Source organism: Akanthomyces muscarius, chromosome 6, assembly GCF_028009165.1.
Source record: "Akanthomyces muscarius strain Ve6 chromosome 6, whole genome shotgun sequence".
Lineage (NCBI taxonomy): Eukaryota > Fungi > Ascomycota > Sordariomycetes > Hypocreales > Cordycipitaceae > Akanthomyces > Akanthomyces muscarius.
The window spans coordinates 3,223,563-3,240,601 of NC_079246.1; the positions used below are offsets into that span (position 1 = coordinate 3,223,563).

Here is a 17,039-nt window from a genome sequence, read left to right on the forward strand (position 1 = left end):
CGCAAATCCGACCGCAGAAGATGGTGAGGAAAGGGGCAAGACTACCACATCGCGAGGCCGCCTCGATGACCGGGCGGCTAGCGGGCCAATAAGACGTGCAGCTCATCGGCCGCAGGATCAGCTTCGAAATGCGCTGGCACAGCCATCATGTCGAATCAGGCAGAAGGCGCCTTTCTCCATTTCCCGGACGCCTTCATCATCACTTCAGCATGGCGGAGGTGTTTGGCACCGTGTCCGCAGCCCTGAGTGTGGCGGCGCTCTTCAACAACGCCGTTGAGTGCTTCGGCTACGTCCAGCTCGGACGACACTACGGGCGCGACTATGAGCGCTGCCAGCTGAAGCTCGACATTCTCCAAGCCCGACTGACCAAATGGGGCGACACCGTGGGCATCCACGACGACGCCCGCTTCGCCACGACATCCCCGACCGACGAAGCGACGCAGCGAGTCAGGATTGTGCTCGAGGAGATTGGCCTGATGTTCCAGACGGCCAAAAAGACATCCTCGCGCTATGACATCACAAAGAAGATATCAGACGCTGCGTGGCCGTCGCTGGACGTTTTCCAGGGCGTGCTGCGGAAAAAGGGCAAGGAGCGGCAGCGCGCGAGCTCGTTTAAGCAAAAGATGAAGTGGGCGCTCTACGATGCCAAGGAGTTTCAGCGGCTGCTGACCAACATGAATGGCTTCGTCGACGATTTGGAAAAGCTGCATCCGGCTGAGCAACAGCGTCCAGCAGCAACGCCCAATACCCACGATGCCCTGTCTGAGACGACGACGGCTATTGACGAGGAGAGCCGCCGGGGCTCGGCCAAGAGCGACGACACGATGGTCATGGCGGTGGCCGAGAATGTCTTTATCGATGAAAAGGCTAAAGTCAGAGTTGGAAATGAGTATTCGGCAAACATCAAGGCTGAGACGCTGGCGACGAGGCCGGGCATGGCCAAAGCTCACAAGATTGAAGCCAAGGGCACGTCGAGGGTGCAAGTTGGCAACAGCTATGGATTTGGCAGCATTTTCGATGACTGACGTTGATTCTGACGACGACTGTTTCCGGGAATGTATTGTTGGAGCAAAGTTTTCGAATGTGAGGGGGAAGCCGTCTATGCCCATTGCGTCGCACAATTCGTCTCGTCTGACCCTTGATTGTTGCATATACTCGTGCTACAGTGGCGTCACGGAACGGAGTAGGCGCTGCAATTGCCGCAATGGAGCACAGGGCATCGGACGGACTTGTCTCGTCTCATGACCCAATTTGAGTTGGGTGTTGGTACATGCCAGGTGCCTATACGCTACCCTGGAAGCATGGTGATGTTGTCAAGAGAAGACATGGACGAGTAGATTTATTGCGGGGGTTTGTTAGAAGAGTCCACGTCGCTGATGAGACATACAAGAACGCTGAAATTCTTTGAAATTAACAGGAGCAAAAATGAAATTATTGTAAAAAACTGGTGACTATATGAAAGCACATGTGCGTCTCTTAAACCACAGCGTGTTGCAGAGTGTCTGACGCCGTGGATTGAGCCAGACACAGTCAAGAATGATCAGATTTACACTCGACAGAACAAAGTCATCATTACATTGCCACAATCATGCCGAATCAATTAATTCATACGCATACGCAGCATGCACCTCGAATCGTCGCAATCTCCGCGTCGCAACACCATCACTGAGCCTCGGAGCGCCGACTCGGAATTCCCATGTGAGCCCCAACAAAACCCGCCTAGACCCATACCAACAAAGAAGCGTCCGCCCATCAATATATCCAGCTACGATCCCGAAAATGGCATGACAACATCAATCCCACCATCATACAACGCACCACCTCGCCGCTGTCAAAGATGGCGACTTCTCGAGACACCGCGGGCTCGTCCACCGTCCGCCAGCGCAAGCCCTCCTTTGGCTCCTCGGCCCTCCACGCCGCGCAGTCCCTCGAGCACGCCGTCTCGGACACGCTGCTGCAGCTCTGGGACGACCTCCCCGCGTGGCGCCGCGACAACGCCTACATCCACAGCGGCTACCGCCAGATCCGGGGGTCCTACGGCCACGCGGCGCGCTCGCTGCTCTACCTGCACAACGAGTCGGTCAACATCTGGTCGCATCTGCTCGGCGCCGTCGCGGCCGTCGCGAGCGCCCTCTACGTCTTCCACGCCGTTCGTCCGCGGTACGAGGACGCGCACGCGGGGGACGTGGCCGTCTTTGCGTGCTTCTTTGGCGGCGCCGTCATCTGCCTCGGCATGAGCGCCACGTTCCACGCCGTGCTGGACCACAGCCAGCCCGTTGCGAAATGGGGCAACAAGCTCGACTACACGGGCATCGTGGCCCTCATTGTCGGCAGCTACGTGCCCGCGCTGTACTATGGCTTCTTCTGCCAGCCGCTGCTCTTCGAGGCCTACCTCTACGTGGTACGCGCTTCCCGTAGTCCCCGTCCGCTTACCCGTGCATGCCACTGCTAACAAAGGACTCGGCGTAGATGTGCGCTCTGGGCGCCGGCTGCGCAACCGTCTCGTGGGTCGAGCGCTTCCGCACGTCGGCCTGGCGTCCCTACCGCGCCGCCATGTTCATCGGCCTGGGCGTGTCGGGCGTCGTGCCCATCCTCCACGGCATCCGCAGCCACGGCTACCAGTACTTTGAGGACCGCATGGGCCTCAGCTGGGTCATTCTCCAAGGCGCGCTGTACATCTTTGGCGCCGTCCTCTACGCCGCAAGTGCCCTGTGCCTCCCGCCGAGGCAAAGACTGCTAACACTTCCCAGGCACGCTGGCCGGAGAGGAGCTTCCCGGGCAAGTTTGACATTTGGGGCAGCTCGCACCAAATCTTTCACGTCTGTGTGCTGCTCGCTGCCGCTACGCACTTTTACGGCATGGCCAAGGCCTTTGACTACCACCACACGGGCAATGGCTCACAGTGTCCGTAAATACATGAGATAGTCATTCGGCGTTCATTAATTAATCAATCTGGTCATTCATTCGTCATCATCCTTGATTTCAATCCCCAGGTCCATGACGCGCACAAGGCCCGAGCCTAGGGCCGCCGCCGCCCAGCACCCATAGCCTTGGTTGGGATTCCACTCCATCGTTGTTACTCTTGTCAGAGGCTCGTGCAGCGCCGCACGGGAGGCGTCGCTTGATTTCAGCACCTCGTCTTCATCATCCTCGTATTGCACCGCGCTCTTCTTCTTGACCGCCTTGCCCTTCTTCGTCGCCGGCTGCGTCTCGTTCTTGGGGTTCCGATTTCGCTCCACCTCGAACCCCTGGGCCACACGCGACGCGCCTCGCATCCCCGCCGGGGAGTCCCTTGCGAACAGGCGATGAGGCCGGTGCTCGTGCTGGAACAGACGAAGGCGGTAGGTCGCGTCGGTGCGGCTGTTGAAGTGCTCGACTTGCGGGTTGAGACACCAGACCGAGCCGTCCATCAGCCCAATCAGCAGAAACGGGTGTGTTTTGCCGGTGGCGATGCACGAGGGGAAACTGTCGCCCGTAAACGTCGTGCGGAACAGCGGAAAGTTGGCGTGGTGCATGAAACCGATGACGGTGTTGTTGACGCGCGCAGAGGGATAGATGGAAAAGAATCCCAGCATGTGGTCGCTCCAGGCCAATAAGCCAGGCTGTGTGACTACGTTGATGGCCTGGACCTCTGTAAACTCGTAGCTGGGCGCCGCGAGGTCCAGAATCCGCATTGTGCCGCCCAGCGGTGTCGCCGCCACGACGTACGGCATGCTTGGGTAGCCTGTAGCGAGCTCCACGACGTGGCTGTGATGAACAGCGTGGCGAGAAAGGAGATGACAGGGGAAGATGGACCAGAGTGCTACAGAGCCGTCGGAGTAGCCTACCACGAGCCTGTTCATATTGGCCCAGCTCATGGCCGTCGCGTCGATGCCGCCCTCGTCCTGTAGAAACAAGACGGCGACGGGGCTGAGAAGCTCCTCTGCTGAGGTTAGCGATGGTTAATCAACTAATTCGCTTAATGGTTGCTTCTTACCGAAATCTTCAGTCTTTTGAGCTCCTTGAGTGCCTGGGTCGGCTTCGAAAACATACACTGCGCCGTCTGCACACAGCACAGCGAGATGGCCACCCACCGGATTCCACTGTACCCGCCTCGCCCTACCATGTGGGAGACACAACGTCGTCAATAGTCTGGGAGGCAATGATGTCGCCGTCGCCGAACCTGAATCAGCTGCTTCTCCTTGCACCTCCCACAGCTGCACCGTACCGTACGACTGAAACTGCATCTTGGCCGCCTCGTCCGCAAACTCGTGCACCTCTTGATCCGCGTGCGGCATGACGGCGACGGCGAGAAGCTGTGTCGTTGGCTCGCGCTGTCGTGGTGCCCAGTCCATGCTCGTGACGATGCCCCCCGTGTCAAACATCCATCCGCTAGGCTCCTTGTTATCGCTCTCATCATGGTCGAACGGTATACCTGCCTGGCTGATTGCGTAACCACCGCCTGGGACAAACAGAAACTCCTCTCGCGCCTCATTTCCAACGAGGACAGGCATGCTGTGCATTGGAAACCTGTACGGCGCAGCCTCTGCTGGTGACAGGCCTCGTAACGGGTGGCGTCCCCCCATTGCCTCCTCTACCCTAGCCCGCCAGCCTGCAGCGAGCGCGCCCTCCCTGCCCACGTAGTCGTCCAACCAGGCGCCCTTGGAGGGAACATTTGATTCGTCCAGAGGCTTTCTTGGCGGGAGTACCGGCCACTGAAACCAGCGGTCGAGCAGGGCTTGCATTGTTTGCATGCGCTGCTCGTCGGGACCGTACCACGCCGAGACAAGGTGATGACGGCGCACAGCGCGGTCGTTGGGGCCAATGTACGTCTTTGGTTGGTGGCTGCCGTCTTGCGCTGGCAGTGGAATTTCCAGGTAGCCTCCAGAGAGCTTGGCCGTCTTGCCGGCAGGCTTCGGCGTTGGCTGAGGCCTTTTTTCCGACGCCGACTTTGCTGCGCGACGTCGTGCGGGCATCGTGTCAACATCGACACTCCCTGCATCGCTTACCCCGCTGTCGCCGTCGCCGTCGCCCTCTGCTGCGTCGTCGTCTTCCTCTTCCTCTGGGGCGGCCTCATCGAAATTGGTGTCTTGCTCTTCGGTCTTGTGGTGGAGCGGGGCGCTGCCATCCTCCTCTGCGGAGCTGTCTCCAAAGTGATATTCCTCTACAGCATAGCTTTTGGTGCGATTCGATCTCCTGGTCCTCATTGTGGCTCGGCAGCGATGCGTTTCAGATGATGATCTGGATCAATTGGTGGGGTTTCGTTTGCTGGTCAAAGTCTGTAAGTGACTGTGGGGCCGCGCGACTAACAGAATCATGTCAAGAACAGCACTTTTCCGTAAAAATTGTTTGGAATTGCAATTAAACTCGACAAATTTATTAAAGCTGTCTGGTTGTCTGATGACGTTTTGCTGCTTGTTTAGAGCTCGGACGCTGCGTGGCTCTCCAGTGACTAGCACCGCCCGGCCACAACCTATGCACGTTCGCCGTTGCTCGCAAGTGAAAGAGGACAGGGAAAACGTGCACACCGTAAAGTTGTGTCCATCAGTCTTTTCAGATCATACGAGCTTCCTATGCGACGCAGATCGGGAGATGCTGTCGGCCGTGTCACTACTTTTGTTGTCGTGGCTGTCTTTCGGCGCAAATCACGCCCAGAGACTGCTTAGACACCAACCAAATCATACGAGACGAGAGATCATGTCGTGTTGCAACAGTAGGGCGCGGGAAGCTTTTGTGCTGTGTTCCTCCAACCACCGACAGCGATTCACCGGTGACCTTGGACGACGTCTATCCAACGGTTTGATCTTACAGAGCATCATTTTCAATGCCGTGACTAGATGTAACTTGTTTATTGCATCGCACTGTTTTGAGTGCATCGGAGTTTTGAGAGTCAGCAGCGTAACGATTGGCGGACGAGCGTTGGGGGTTGCCGAGCATCGCAGGCCCTGCCACTCGCCCGCCGCACACAGCATAATATTGATTGCCTCTGTGATGGAATGAATGAGCAAGTTTATCCTTCATCACGCCATGTACTTTCAAAATCTATCGCCTCACTCTTTTGATTGGTTTTTGTTGATTCTTGGCAGATCGTGAGACGACTCAAGACGTTCACGACATGAATTGGGCGACTGCGCAAGGCAAACTTCGTATTCTCGCCCGCCTCCCAAGTTGACTTGATCATCTTTCTGCTCATCTCTGATTCACGTTCCTCTAGACCCCAAGAGACTATATAAGGACTGGAATCTCCTGGGAAATGAAGACTTTTTTTCTCTCCTTACGCACTCTCATTACTCGACACCAAGCCTTAGACATGAGTCTGGCCTCTGGCACCGGCCTTGAGCCACACCGAGAGTCGAGCTTCTGGCACCGATCCTGAGCTACACCAAGAGCCAGGTCCAGGTCCTGACCCCATCGGAAAGGGACCTGGGATTGGCGGCGGGCTTACTGACACCTAGCGAAGGCGGAGGAGTGGAGGAAACATGGCCCGCCGCCGGTCCGCTAGTTGATATGTCTCTGCAGGCCGGTTTCTTCTGCTTTCTTTCTAGGTTTGTCTCCCGACTGTCTACATAACCTCGAAGTTGCCTTTGCTAACTCTTAAGAGCAATGACCCCCGTATTCGTCCCCGAACGATGCCCCGGCCGACCGACGACTCGACTGACGACTCGACCGACGACTCGACAGACGACTCGACTGACGACTCGACCGGCGACGGAATGCTACCTTGGGCGGGCGGGCGGGTGGGTAAGGCCCAAGGTAGGTGTGGAGGATGAAGCTGGCACTAACAGTTTTTAAGGTGAGTATCTACACAACCCCAGCAGACCAACACATGCTAACTTCACTCTTAGGGGGAGCATCCAGAGGCCAAAGGTAAGCGTGGCGGATGTAGTTGGCACTAACATTAATAGGTCGGCCGATGACTGCCTTGGGTGGGCGGGCGGGTGGTAAGGCCCAAGGTGAGCGTGGAGGATGGTGGCTGCGACTAACATATTTTTAGGCGAGTCTCTACACACCCCAGCTGACCAACACATGCTAACCTCACTCTTAGGTAGCGACTTGGAGGGCATCGACGACGGGAAGAGAGACCGTTTGGCGACGACACCTCGCCCACCGAAAAGCGCTCTCTCTTCCCCCCGGGGGCGGAGGGGGGTAAGCCACACCTACTGCCTCATCTTGACCAACAAAGGACTGACTGCCCTACAATCGAGATGCACGCCGACCACCGCGACCGATCCGATCTCCGCAAAGACCCCAGGCTCTTCCAAAGGCCTGGCCGCTGAACAGCCACCTGATCCAAAGCCTGGTTTCTCCCTGCCACGAGCTCCCGCCTGGATCCTCCGAACGACTAAAAGTCTGGCCTCCCATCAGTCGCCTCACTCGAGGCCTAGCCCTCCGATTCACAACCTCCTCTCGGGCTTCTCACAGTGGCCTGGCCCTACGAACTACCGGCCCATTCAACGCCCTGACCCCCTTCCAATGGTCTGGCTTCTCCCAATCTCGAGCTCTCACAACAGTTGGCTTCTCCCAATCTCGAGCTCCCACAACAGGTTGGCTTCTTCGAACAGCCAACAACCGAGCGAGCCCCCAGGCCCAATCATTCAAAGAGTCGCCTCATCAAAGGCCTGGCCCTCCAAAGCGTCTCCGAACGAGTCATGAACTCTAGCCAGAGTCCAAACAACCTACAAAGCCATGCACTTCCCAAAGTGTCAAGTTCATTGGCCGGAGATCCACTGAGCCTTCGGCGCAGGGCTCACAACCGATACCACCTAGCGGGATGCGCTCGCTCGCTTTCACAGTTGCTAGGCTATGATTCGATGCCTTTCTGCGGCTTCGATAGCACAGCACTGAGCCAAGTGCAGGTTCTCTGAGACTTTCGACAACATCAGAGGGCATGAAACTCGACAACCACAGCATGCAATTGGTGCTGCTGTCGATACTGAGGCATGCAGGCTCTCTGAGACTTTCGATACCATCAGAAAGCCTGAAACTCGACAACCACGGCATGCAATTGGTGCTGCTGCCGACGGAATACCGACAAGAATGGTGCCGGTGGAGTCCGATTTCAAAGCCGAGTCGCCGTGTTCGGGACCCCTATTGCCATGATTCGATGCCTCGCGATTCCTCAGGCTTCGATAGCAACGCTATACGGCAGGCATGCGCTCCTCCGTGGCTTGGCGGGACGAGACTGCCTGCCGCCAGAATAGACGGCTTTCCTGGCGACACCACTCCCCTCCTCGACCATGCCGTGGATCTGTGACGGCAACAATTGGATTTGCTGCCCTGCTCCCAAGCACCTGGACATGTCACCGCACGAAAAGATGCAACTCGGCTGCATCATCCCGACCCGAGCAAGGCGTGCAAGCCCTGGCGGCACCGCCTCTCCGACCGCCAGGATACCTCTTCCGCTCCCTGGCGCGCTTCGCTTCAAGCGCCTCGCCCGTTCCCACCCCTTACGGTGCCGCCAAGCTCAAGGCCTCGAACGAAGCGCCATCTCCATCATCGGCGCAGGAGACGGCGCGGGGTCCTCCAAGCTGCTGCTCCAGCGGCATGCGACAACACAGCTGCCCTTGGCGTTCGCCGAGAGGGCTTTGTTTGGTGGGAAAGCTGTTGGCCTCCAGGGACGCATGAGCGCCTTTGGTAGTGCATGGCGGGAACCACCCAGGGCCAGAAAGAGAGAAGAGAAGGTCAAGTGCCAGGAGGTCATGGATTTGACCACCACTTCAATCCCGAGTGGCCTTGCTTACTCCTTTGGCTCTCATGTACTCCTCATTCTCGGACTTGGGAGACGGCAGCCAACCGCCGGTTTCCCGGCTGCGTGTAGCTACCGCAAAGGCCGGAGCAGCGCTGCTGGCACCTGTCTCTGCAGCACAACAGAGTGGCTGGTCCAACTCCCCCAGCTAGTCTGGCTGTGCGAGGCCAGTGAGCCTTGGCCGCCGCCGCTCCAACAGCGACAGCTACCACTGACGACAGTGGGAGGTAATGGAGCCCTCGTGCTGGATTTGTTGCTGCCCTGTCGCCGTGCACGAGTTCGGCCACATCTCCGAATCGGTGCTGCTCTGTTGCCGTGCAAGAGCTCGGCCACTTCACCGAAGCCGGGAAAAAGGGGGCAGAGAGGGCGTCAAGAGCGCGCTCTTCGACGCTTTGTGGAGCCTTCCTTCTTCGCCCGGCCTAGTTTCGGGCCTCTGAGCAAGCTGGGCGAGGACATCCTCATCAGGGCCAGCCACGGCCCAACGGGGCAGAGTGCGCTTGGCCAATGTGCCCACAACCATGGACAAGTCGCCACATGAAGCTTGCGCGCTTCATTAGTCACATGCTGCATCTCCTCTCGCTTCGGACATGCCTGGTGCGTCCCGCGAGACGCCCAAGACCGGCCAGACTGCTTGGCTGGCGTGGCGAGCCCAGGCCCGGATACTGGAGCTGGCGCGGGTCAGCCTTCGGCTGCGGTGATGAGCCCGGTTGACTGCGGCCACCGACCCAGCCTCGATTGAGGCTGCGGATTGCTCCTGTGGTGCCGCGACCTCGGGCTGCCGCTGCCGACACTCAGGTCGGGGCGAATCTCTTGTGGCACTGGTAGGGCCCCGTGGTCCTCCCAGAGAGCCTTACGGCGGCGGCTGTTGGTGATGTGGTGGGCTTGTCTGCGCCCTTGGGAGCCCTGGAGTCGGCCGCGCATCCTCCTCAGATGGATGTGTCAACTTCGGTGGAAGCGTGGGGTTTTCTTTGCCGCCTCGAAACTCGCCTCGCCGATGATGGCTGTCTTCTGGCGGGGCGACGCAACCCAATTCCAGCCCCCAAGCCGCTTGCGGGTGCTGCTCCATCGCCAATGGCAAGGCGATTTGTTCGGAGGGAGGATGCTCGGTTGGGAGGTAGCGGGTGAGGAGGAAGGGATGTGGTGGGTGGGATGTGATGGATGGATGTGGCGGATGCGAGGGATAGGGCGGAGGGTTGGGGGGTAAGGCGGAAGGTTGGATGGACAAGCCAGGGCTCACAGAATCTCTGAACGCCGGTGGATGGAGATGCTTTTGGGCAGGGGAGTTGCTAACATATACAGCGAGGGCATGCTTGGGTGCGTCGGCGTCAGCGGTGGAGGTTGCTGGTGTTGCTGTTGGTATTGAGTTTGCTGAGGCTGCTGAGGCTGCTGAGGCTGCTGAGACTGCTGAGGTTGCTGTTGGTATTGAGTTTTCTGAGGCTGCTGTTGGTATTGTGTTTGCTGAGGGTGCTGTTAATATTGTGCTTGCTGAGGCTGCTGTTGGTATTGAGATTGCTGAAGGTGCTGATTGTATTGAGGTTGGCGAGGTTGGTGACAAGGTGGATGGACTGGTTGAATATACGCTTGCTTCATTAAAATTTGGCCCTTGTCCGTCATGACGCATCTTGTGATGTGGTGTAGATTGTTGCAAATGGCCATTGCGGCGATGAGATTTGTAGCTGATGCATGGTAACGATGGGATGCTGATGTGAGGATGGTCGTTACTGATGCGCCGGCGATGGGTGCTAATCTGATGATGGTGATGCTGATGTAGATGCCGGGGTTGACGCTGTGGTGACTCTTGTGCGCAATGCGTTTTCTCTATGAGACGCTTGTTGACCGATTACTTCGATGCTCTCGACTGCGGCGAACAGTCCGTCTGGTACGTTGTCGGCGATGTGACGTTGGCGATGTGACTTTGGCGATGTGACTTTGGCGATGTTGGTCATGTCGATGCTAACAGGACATAAATCTACAGTGACGTTACCGCCTCTCGCCCCAGTGGTTACAGTGGATTATAGTGGCCGTTGGGCCAGCGCTGTTACCCGCCTATTACCCGCCACCCTGGAGCTACAGCTTCGAGCTTCAAGCTTCAAGCTACAACTCGCTGCTTCCATCCCACTTGACTTCATTCACAGTCATCCACGCACAAAATCACAATGAGCCAGCCGACGAAACCGGCAGCCAAAGGGCATACCAAAAACAAGTCCTCAGCGTCACGGAGTAAGCGTCGTTCCTGTGCCTCATGTGCCTAGCTAACATCAGCAGCGTCCAGGCCACGGGCATCTACCAAGGGACCGCTGGACGTCGACGAGTGAGTATGCCATCGATTTGACATGTCCTGATACTAACTTCCTCAGTGACCCTTTATCAACACCTGGAACGCCATCTGCAGTACACGGGTCGCCAAACCCCAGTCTGCGCAAGGGTCCAGCATCTCCGCGCGACCAAACGGCCTCATCGCCCGTCTCGCAAATCGGCGAGCCACACCGCAAGGATTTTTCCTTTCTTCTGCGGCCTGAAATCTACCACCCGCTCACCCCGCTCAACGTACCTCTGGCGTTTCGCAGCTCGCCCAAGCAGCCCGATCCCTGTGGCCCGCCCGAGGAGCTGCTCGCGCGGGGCCACTTTCGCGCCGCCGCCATTGCCGCCGTGCAAGAGCTCACCGGCAGCGGCGCGGGGCCCGGCGTCGATGCGCACGACACGCGGCGCATTTTTGACCTGCTCTACACCAGACTTGCGTGTCTGACGCTCATTGACGCCACACCACTCGCCGCACAAGAGGTCAAGGCCCTCGAGGATCTGAATAGCGTTCGGACCTATGTGGACGAGACCACCGGCGAGCACCTTGTGCCGTGGGAGCTGCGCGTGCTCAATGTACGTCTGCAGGCACTCGGTTTCGGCGACCCGCGCCGCGCCGTCATGAGCTATCACGATCTGGCGCGCGAGGCCCGCGAGCGCATCACAAAAGCTGCCACGCGCCACGACAACTCGGAGAGCGAGCTATGGAAGGCGCGGCTGCAGGAGCTCGGCATCAAGGTCGCCGGCGCGCTCATTGACATGGATGACCTGCCTGGTGCGGCACATCAACTACGAAACCTGCGTAGTCGCGGCGACGCGCGGCTGGAGCTGTCTCGAGCGCTGCTCTGGCTGCAGCTGGGGGATGCCGACAGTGCGCGAGAATGTGCACAACACTGTGCGGACAATGCGGAGACTACAGAAAAGATTATCATGGCACTGTGCGACATGGCCGAGTCGGAGTACGAGGCTGCACTGACAAAGTGGCAGGCGCTGCGGGCGGAGCTCGACGATGAAATGGTCAGTGTCAATGCAGCGATTTGTCTACTGTATCTGGGACGAATCGTCGAGGGACGCGATATTCTGGAGGGCTTGGTGGACAATGGCTACTCGTCGCACACGTTGCTATTCAACCTGTCGACCATGTACGAATTATGCACAGAAAGGAACAAGACGCTCAAGGTGAAGCTGACGGAGCGCGTGGCGGCAATGGAAGAGTCGCCTGCAGGGTGGGAGAGGACGAATGCTGATTTCAAGCTATAGCGATGCTTAACGATCTATGATGATTCCATGCTTACCTGACATCTGCCCAACTTGGTGGTTCCGTCACGAGCTCATGACTTTTTAGCTCGGCTCTGCTCATCATGCCACTGCGCATAGACAATCGCCGGCGTAAATCGTCGCTGAACCGGCGCAACCCCGAGAATTCGACCAGCGCAGGCCGCCAACCACAGTATGACGTGCGTACAAAGCCAATCTACCCCGTGCAAAGCCTGTGAAACCATGCCCGACTCCCCAAGCCAAGGTAGAGACTGCCGAACCAAACGGGGCGCATCCACAAAGACGGGAAAGTTGTCCAGGCAATGAAAAATGACAAAAAGGCTCAACGTAATCCAAGAGTCAATCAGTATTCCCCGCAACCACGACGGCAGACCTCCCAGCTTGGCGTTTAGCGCCGGCGCGTTCAGCACCACGCCGTTTAAATTCCAGAAAAACACTGCTTTCTGTAAATCCACCGGCTCCGTTCTCTCGACGACCATGACCTCTTCGCCATCAGCCTCTGCGCGCTGCCAGCTGTGCCATGCGTACCGCGGGACCTTGACCTCGGGCTGCCCCGCGTCGATGACGAGCTCCTCATTGCCGAGGACGACGCGGATGCGGCCCTGCACGACGCGCAGGTACTCGTCGTGGTCCTGGTGCCAGTGCAGGCCGCTGGACCAGGTGGAGTGCGGCGGGAGTGTGATGGTGACGCGGTCGCGCGCGGTGAGGTCGTACGTGACTGCGTTGGGGAGGGGACGGGCGATGATAGATGGAACGTCTGAACTCATTTTGATGAAATACAATGAGATACGATGCGAAGAAAATTGATTTGAGCGTGTGTGAAGGATATTTGGTTTGGTTCAGCTCGCGATCAGCTTATAAGCGCAGCCACGGGAAACCTGAGGTTGCCCGCATTATAAATCATGGCGCGACTAGGCCGCCACGTAACAAAACTCCGAGAGTGCAGATGAGCTAATTAGAAATGCTACAATTATGGCTTGAATTTAATGCTCTATTCGCTGGTTTACATGTCCAGCGATAGCTGCCACAGGCACTCGACTCTTATTAATGCCGTTTGGCGTAGATTCTCATTGAATAGAAACATGATCCGGTATAACGCCGTACACATTCCTGTATCCAACTTTGTGCCTTGTCAAACTCGCTGCAGCTCTCAGCCCACGCTCATGGATTGTGCGAGTGTCCCGGATTCGGCGCCGGCGCGGGATCGTGCATCGGCGGATGGTCATACGTCGGCGGACAAGGATGATGAATGTGATGCCCGCCATCATACGGCGGCGGCGGCTCTGCGGCGCTGTGCAGCGGCGTTGTCTCCGTCGGCCCTGACACATACGTAGGGTCGGAGCGGCTGCGTGACGGCGCGCCGTCTGTGTCTTGTCTCCGAAGAGCGAGGTCGATGCAATATAGAAGCATAATGACCCCGACGAAAGCCAACATGAAGTAGAGGAAGATTGGGGGGTCGGGATTTTGAAACGGGGGCGGCAACGACGGAGGGTAGCTAGGCGGACCGCTGTACGGCGGTGAGTTTGTTGGATATGGCATTGTATGCATTTTGTCTGATGATGAAAGGACAACATCGGAAGCTGGGAAAGTGAAGAGCAGAATGAGCACATGTCGAATCCTTCAAGGCTGCAGCCAATGGTGTCGGGTAGTGAGCGCCACTGACACGCGACAGGCTGGAGCTGAACAACAATGCTGAAGAATGTCAAAAAAATGAGAACAATTGGATGACGAATATAGAGAGCCATTTGAGGCTCTTGGTAGAAATTAAAGCTCGACTTTCTGAAAAAGGCGTGATTTTTGGTTTTACGATGCTGTCTATGAGACGCAGAACGAGGCAGCTCACTCGCTTTATTTCAAAATCGCGACTATGTGGAGCAATGAGCTGAGTCCCGATGGGGGAATACATGCACCTACATTCTGGGAGATTTTAGTAGCTGGCAAAATTTATTAGCTGGTGCGCAGACTCAAAGTTGAGGCTGTGTCTGGCCGGTTGTATCTTTTGCACAGCAGAACCATCACAATCGGCGAGGTTTAACGGCGGCTGAAAGTAATCTAAAATAAATTGTTATTAATATCAACATACTATCATGAGCATGAACCAATCATGTCCTCTTATCCGGGGTAGCTTGCCGTGAGATTCCGGCGCCGTTGTCTCAACCGACTTGATCACGACGCCATCGCCAACATTTACCGGCGCCGTTGCATCCGGCAGTCGCATCATGCCATAGTAGACATTATAGACGGGCCTACAATCCTCACAACCAATCCGCACATCCAAAGCGGCCACCGTGATGCAGCGCCAACTCCGCGGGATTCGTCCCACTAGAACCTCGGCAACAATCCACTAGCTCCAGCACCTCGGCGGCCGGCCTCTCGATCCTCCCCACTTCCCCAGGCGAGCAGCTTTATATCATCCAAGCTCCCCTCCTCTTCCACGGCGCTGGAAGCCCTGCAGCCATCATCCGAACCAAGACACCACCGCCAGCATGTCGGACCGCGTGGCGCAAATCACCAACCACCTCAACTACCCCAAGGGCCTCCTCGCCGGGCAGGTCGCCATCGTCACCGGCAGCGGCCAGGGCATCGGCGCCGAAACTGCGCGTCTCTTTGCCAATGAAGGCGCCAAGGTCGTCGTGACCGACATTGACGCCAGTACGTCCTCACACCCTTCTTCCTGCCAAAGCTGCACTGACACCTTCTAGAAAAGAGCGCCGCCGTGGCTGACGACATCAAAAAGGCCGGCGGCCAGGCCATCAGCGTCCCCGGCGACGTCCTCGACAAGACCTACATCCAGCTGCTCGTCGACAAGGCCGCCGAGTTTGGCGGCGGCAAGATCCACATCATCGTCAACAACGCCGGCTACACCTGGGACGGCGTCATCCACAAGATGACGGACCAGCAGTGGGAGACGATCCTCGCGCTGCACGCCACCGCGCCCTTCAACCTCGTCCGCGCCGCCGCGCCCTACTTTCGCGTCAAGGACGGCGAGCCCCGCTGCATCGTCAACATCTCCTCCACGTCGGGCGTGCACGGCAACGCCGGCCAGATCAACTACGCCCTCGCCAAGGCCGGCGTCACGGGCTTCACCAAGACGATTGCCAAGGAATGGGGCCCGCAGTTTGGCGTGCGCGCCAACGCCGTCGCCTTTGGCCACATTGCGACGCGGCTGACGGCCGCCAAGGAGGAGGGCGCCTTTGTCGAGGGCCCCGACGGCAAGAAGATTGCGCTGGGCATCCCGCAGGCGCAAAAGGGCACCGGGTCGGGCGCTGCGCCGGCCAAGAGCGACATCCCCCTCGGCAGGCCGGGGACGGCGACCGAGGCGGCGGCCAGCATCCTGGCAGTGGCGAGCCCGTTGTTTTCCTACGTGACTGGCCAGACCATCATGGTGACGGGCGGCCGCAACATGTAGTCCTACAGTCCAAGATGAATGTAATTATACGAATGCTACGAGCGTCAACACGCCAAAGTTGGATATTTCATGTATTAGTTGTACCACGTCTGCTTCCTGCCATTTTATGTTACACGAGCCATGTTCCAGACGTTGTTTCGTTACCCTTGAGCCAGGTTCAGCCATGTTCCCTTGTCAGCCGCCACTTCCTTAAACCTTGAGCCACAGGTTCAGCACACCCTTGGCGTACTCGACAATCTCATCGCCACCCAGTTTGGACTCGCCGTACAGACGATCCACAAACGTAATCGGCACCTCGGCCACCGTGCAGCCCATGGCCTTGGCGCGCACCATCATCTCCATCTGGAACGTGTAGCCCTTGCTCTCGGTGCTCGAGATGACCTTTTCCAGGACGCTCTTCTTGTAGAGGCGGAACGAGCCCGTGAGGTCGCTCACGCCGGGGCGCAGCACCGTGTCGGCAAACAGGTTGGCGCCGCGGCTGACAAACTTGCGCTTGAGGTCCCAGCCAAAGACGCCGCCGTTGCCTGCGTAGCGCGTGCCCGTCACAATGTCGTAGTTGGCCGTCTTTTGCAGCGCAATCATCTGCGGGATGAACTTGGGGTGGTGCGAAAAGTCGGCGTCCATGATGATGACAAAGTTGCCCGTCGTGAACTGCAGGCCGTGCACGTAGGCCGTGCCGAGACCGAGCTTGCCCGCGCGCGGCTTGAGCACGACGTGCGGTGCGTAGGCCTTGACGAGCTGGTTGGCGACCTCTTGCGTGCCGTCGGGGGAGCCGTCGTCGACAATGATGAGCTCCCAGTCGAGCTTGCTAGAGGGGGTTAGTCTTTTTGTGCTTGTTTGGGAGAGCGTCTGTCGAGGCTTACGCATCGCTAAAGGTGCGGTTCAGCAGCCAGGTGATGATTGGCAGGTTGCGGCGCTCATTGTAGGTCGGGAGGATGACCGAGTACTTGTTGCCGGTAGCTTTGGGAGCCATTGTGAGGTTGTGCGGTCGCGTCGCGATGTCGTTTGGTGTGTTGGAGTTTGAATCGATTCCGTCGAGGGAAATGAAGGTGGGGGAATAAGCTTCGGGAGAAGAGGCACGAGAGAATAGAAAAGTAGGCCAAAAGGAATGTGGACAAGTTGGTTGCTCGAATTGTCTGCGGAAAGAAGCTGTCGCGACACAGGAGGCAGATCGCTTTAGGACAGCTTGTTCACGGTGGGTGACTAAGCTGGTGCGAACCCCTGAGAAATATGGGCTGCGCACAGCCTAACGGTGCAAACTAAATATAGAAATACGAACTGGATTGATATACGGATATTCGAGAGGGAATCTCATCAATTGTTCCTCAT

The 17,039-nt window shown here is 57.7% G+C and overlaps 9 protein-coding genes across 10 annotated transcripts; 6 read left to right on the top strand and 3 right to left on the bottom strand.

Moving 5' to 3' along the window:
* Positions 1-128: 128 nt before the first annotated feature.
* On the top strand, positions 129-1,025 carry LMH87_001146 (uncharacterized protein; the record flags this gene model as incomplete). Its single annotated transcript, XM_056199175.1, has 1 exon — positions 129-1,025. The coding sequence occupies one exon, from the start codon at positions 129-131 to the stop codon at positions 1,023-1,025; it is 897 nt and encodes a 298-aa protein (XP_056056048.1).
* Positions 1,026-1,837: 812 nt separating this feature from the next.
* LMH87_001147 (uncharacterized protein) lies at positions 1,838-2,912 on the top strand (the record flags this gene model as incomplete). The annotated part of the gene is made up of 3 exons (XM_056199177.1): positions 1,838-2,401; positions 2,470-2,700; positions 2,751-2,912. The coding sequence occupies 3 exons, from the start codon at positions 1,838-1,840 to the stop codon at positions 2,910-2,912; spliced, it is 957 nt and encodes a 318-aa protein (XP_056056049.1).
* A 48-nt stretch (positions 2,913-2,960) lies between these two features.
* Positions 2,961-5,186, bottom strand: LMH87_001148 (uncharacterized protein; the record flags this gene model as incomplete). The annotated part of the gene is made up of 2 exons (XM_056199178.1): positions 2,961-3,922; positions 3,977-5,186. The coding sequence occupies 2 exons, from the start codon at positions 5,184-5,186 to the stop codon at positions 2,961-2,963; spliced, it is 2,172 nt and encodes a 723-aa protein (XP_056056050.1).
* A 1,759-nt stretch (positions 5,187-6,945) lies between these two features.
* LMH87_001149 (uncharacterized protein) lies at positions 6,946-7,632 on the top strand (the record flags this gene model as incomplete). The annotated part of the gene is made up of 1 exon (XM_056199179.1): positions 6,946-7,632. One exon carries the CDS (start codon positions 6,946-6,948, stop codon positions 7,630-7,632), a length of 687 nt encoding a protein of 228 aa, XP_056056051.1.
* A 584-nt stretch (positions 7,633-8,216) lies between these two features.
* LMH87_001150 (uncharacterized protein) lies at positions 8,217-9,263 on the top strand (the record flags this gene model as incomplete). Its single annotated transcript, XM_056199180.1, has 1 exon — positions 8,217-9,263. The coding sequence occupies one exon, from the start codon at positions 8,217-8,219 to the stop codon at positions 9,261-9,263; it is 1,047 nt and encodes a 348-aa protein (XP_056056052.1).
* Positions 9,264-10,881: 1,618 nt separating this feature from the next.
* LMH87_001151 (uncharacterized protein) lies at positions 10,882-12,283 on the top strand (the record flags this gene model as incomplete). Its single annotated transcript, XM_056199181.1, has 3 exons — positions 10,882-10,945; positions 10,991-11,036; positions 11,083-12,283. 3 exons carry the CDS (start codon positions 10,882-10,884, stop codon positions 12,281-12,283), a joined length of 1,311 nt encoding a protein of 436 aa, XP_056056053.1.
* Positions 12,284-12,354: 71 nt separating this feature from the next.
* Positions 12,355-13,068, bottom strand: LMH87_001152 (uncharacterized protein; the record flags this gene model as incomplete). Of its 2 annotated transcripts, XM_056199182.1 has the most annotated exons (2): positions 12,720-12,744; positions 12,830-13,068. In XM_056199182.1, the coding sequence occupies 2 exons, from the start codon at positions 13,066-13,068 to the stop codon at positions 12,720-12,722; spliced, it is 264 nt and encodes an 87-aa protein (XP_056056055.1). The 2 variants fall into 2 exon arrangements, with proteins under 2 accessions (XP_056056054.1, XP_056056055.1); XM_056199183.1 differs by having other exon boundaries at positions 12,355-13,068.
* A 1,719-nt stretch (positions 13,069-14,787) lies between these two features.
* Positions 14,788-15,710, top strand: LMH87_001153 (uncharacterized protein; the record flags this gene model as incomplete). Its single annotated transcript, XM_056199184.1, has 2 exons — positions 14,788-14,953; positions 15,004-15,710. The coding sequence occupies 2 exons, from the start codon at positions 14,788-14,790 to the stop codon at positions 15,708-15,710; spliced, it is 873 nt and encodes a 290-aa protein (XP_056056056.1).
* A 189-nt stretch (positions 15,711-15,899) lies between these two features.
* On the bottom strand, positions 15,900-16,683 carry LMH87_001154 (uncharacterized protein; the record flags this gene model as incomplete). The annotated part of the gene is made up of 2 exons (XM_056199185.1): positions 15,900-16,518; positions 16,574-16,683. 2 exons carry the CDS (start codon positions 16,681-16,683, stop codon positions 15,900-15,902), a joined length of 729 nt encoding a protein of 242 aa, XP_056056057.1.
* Positions 16,684-17,039: the final 356 nt, after the last annotated feature.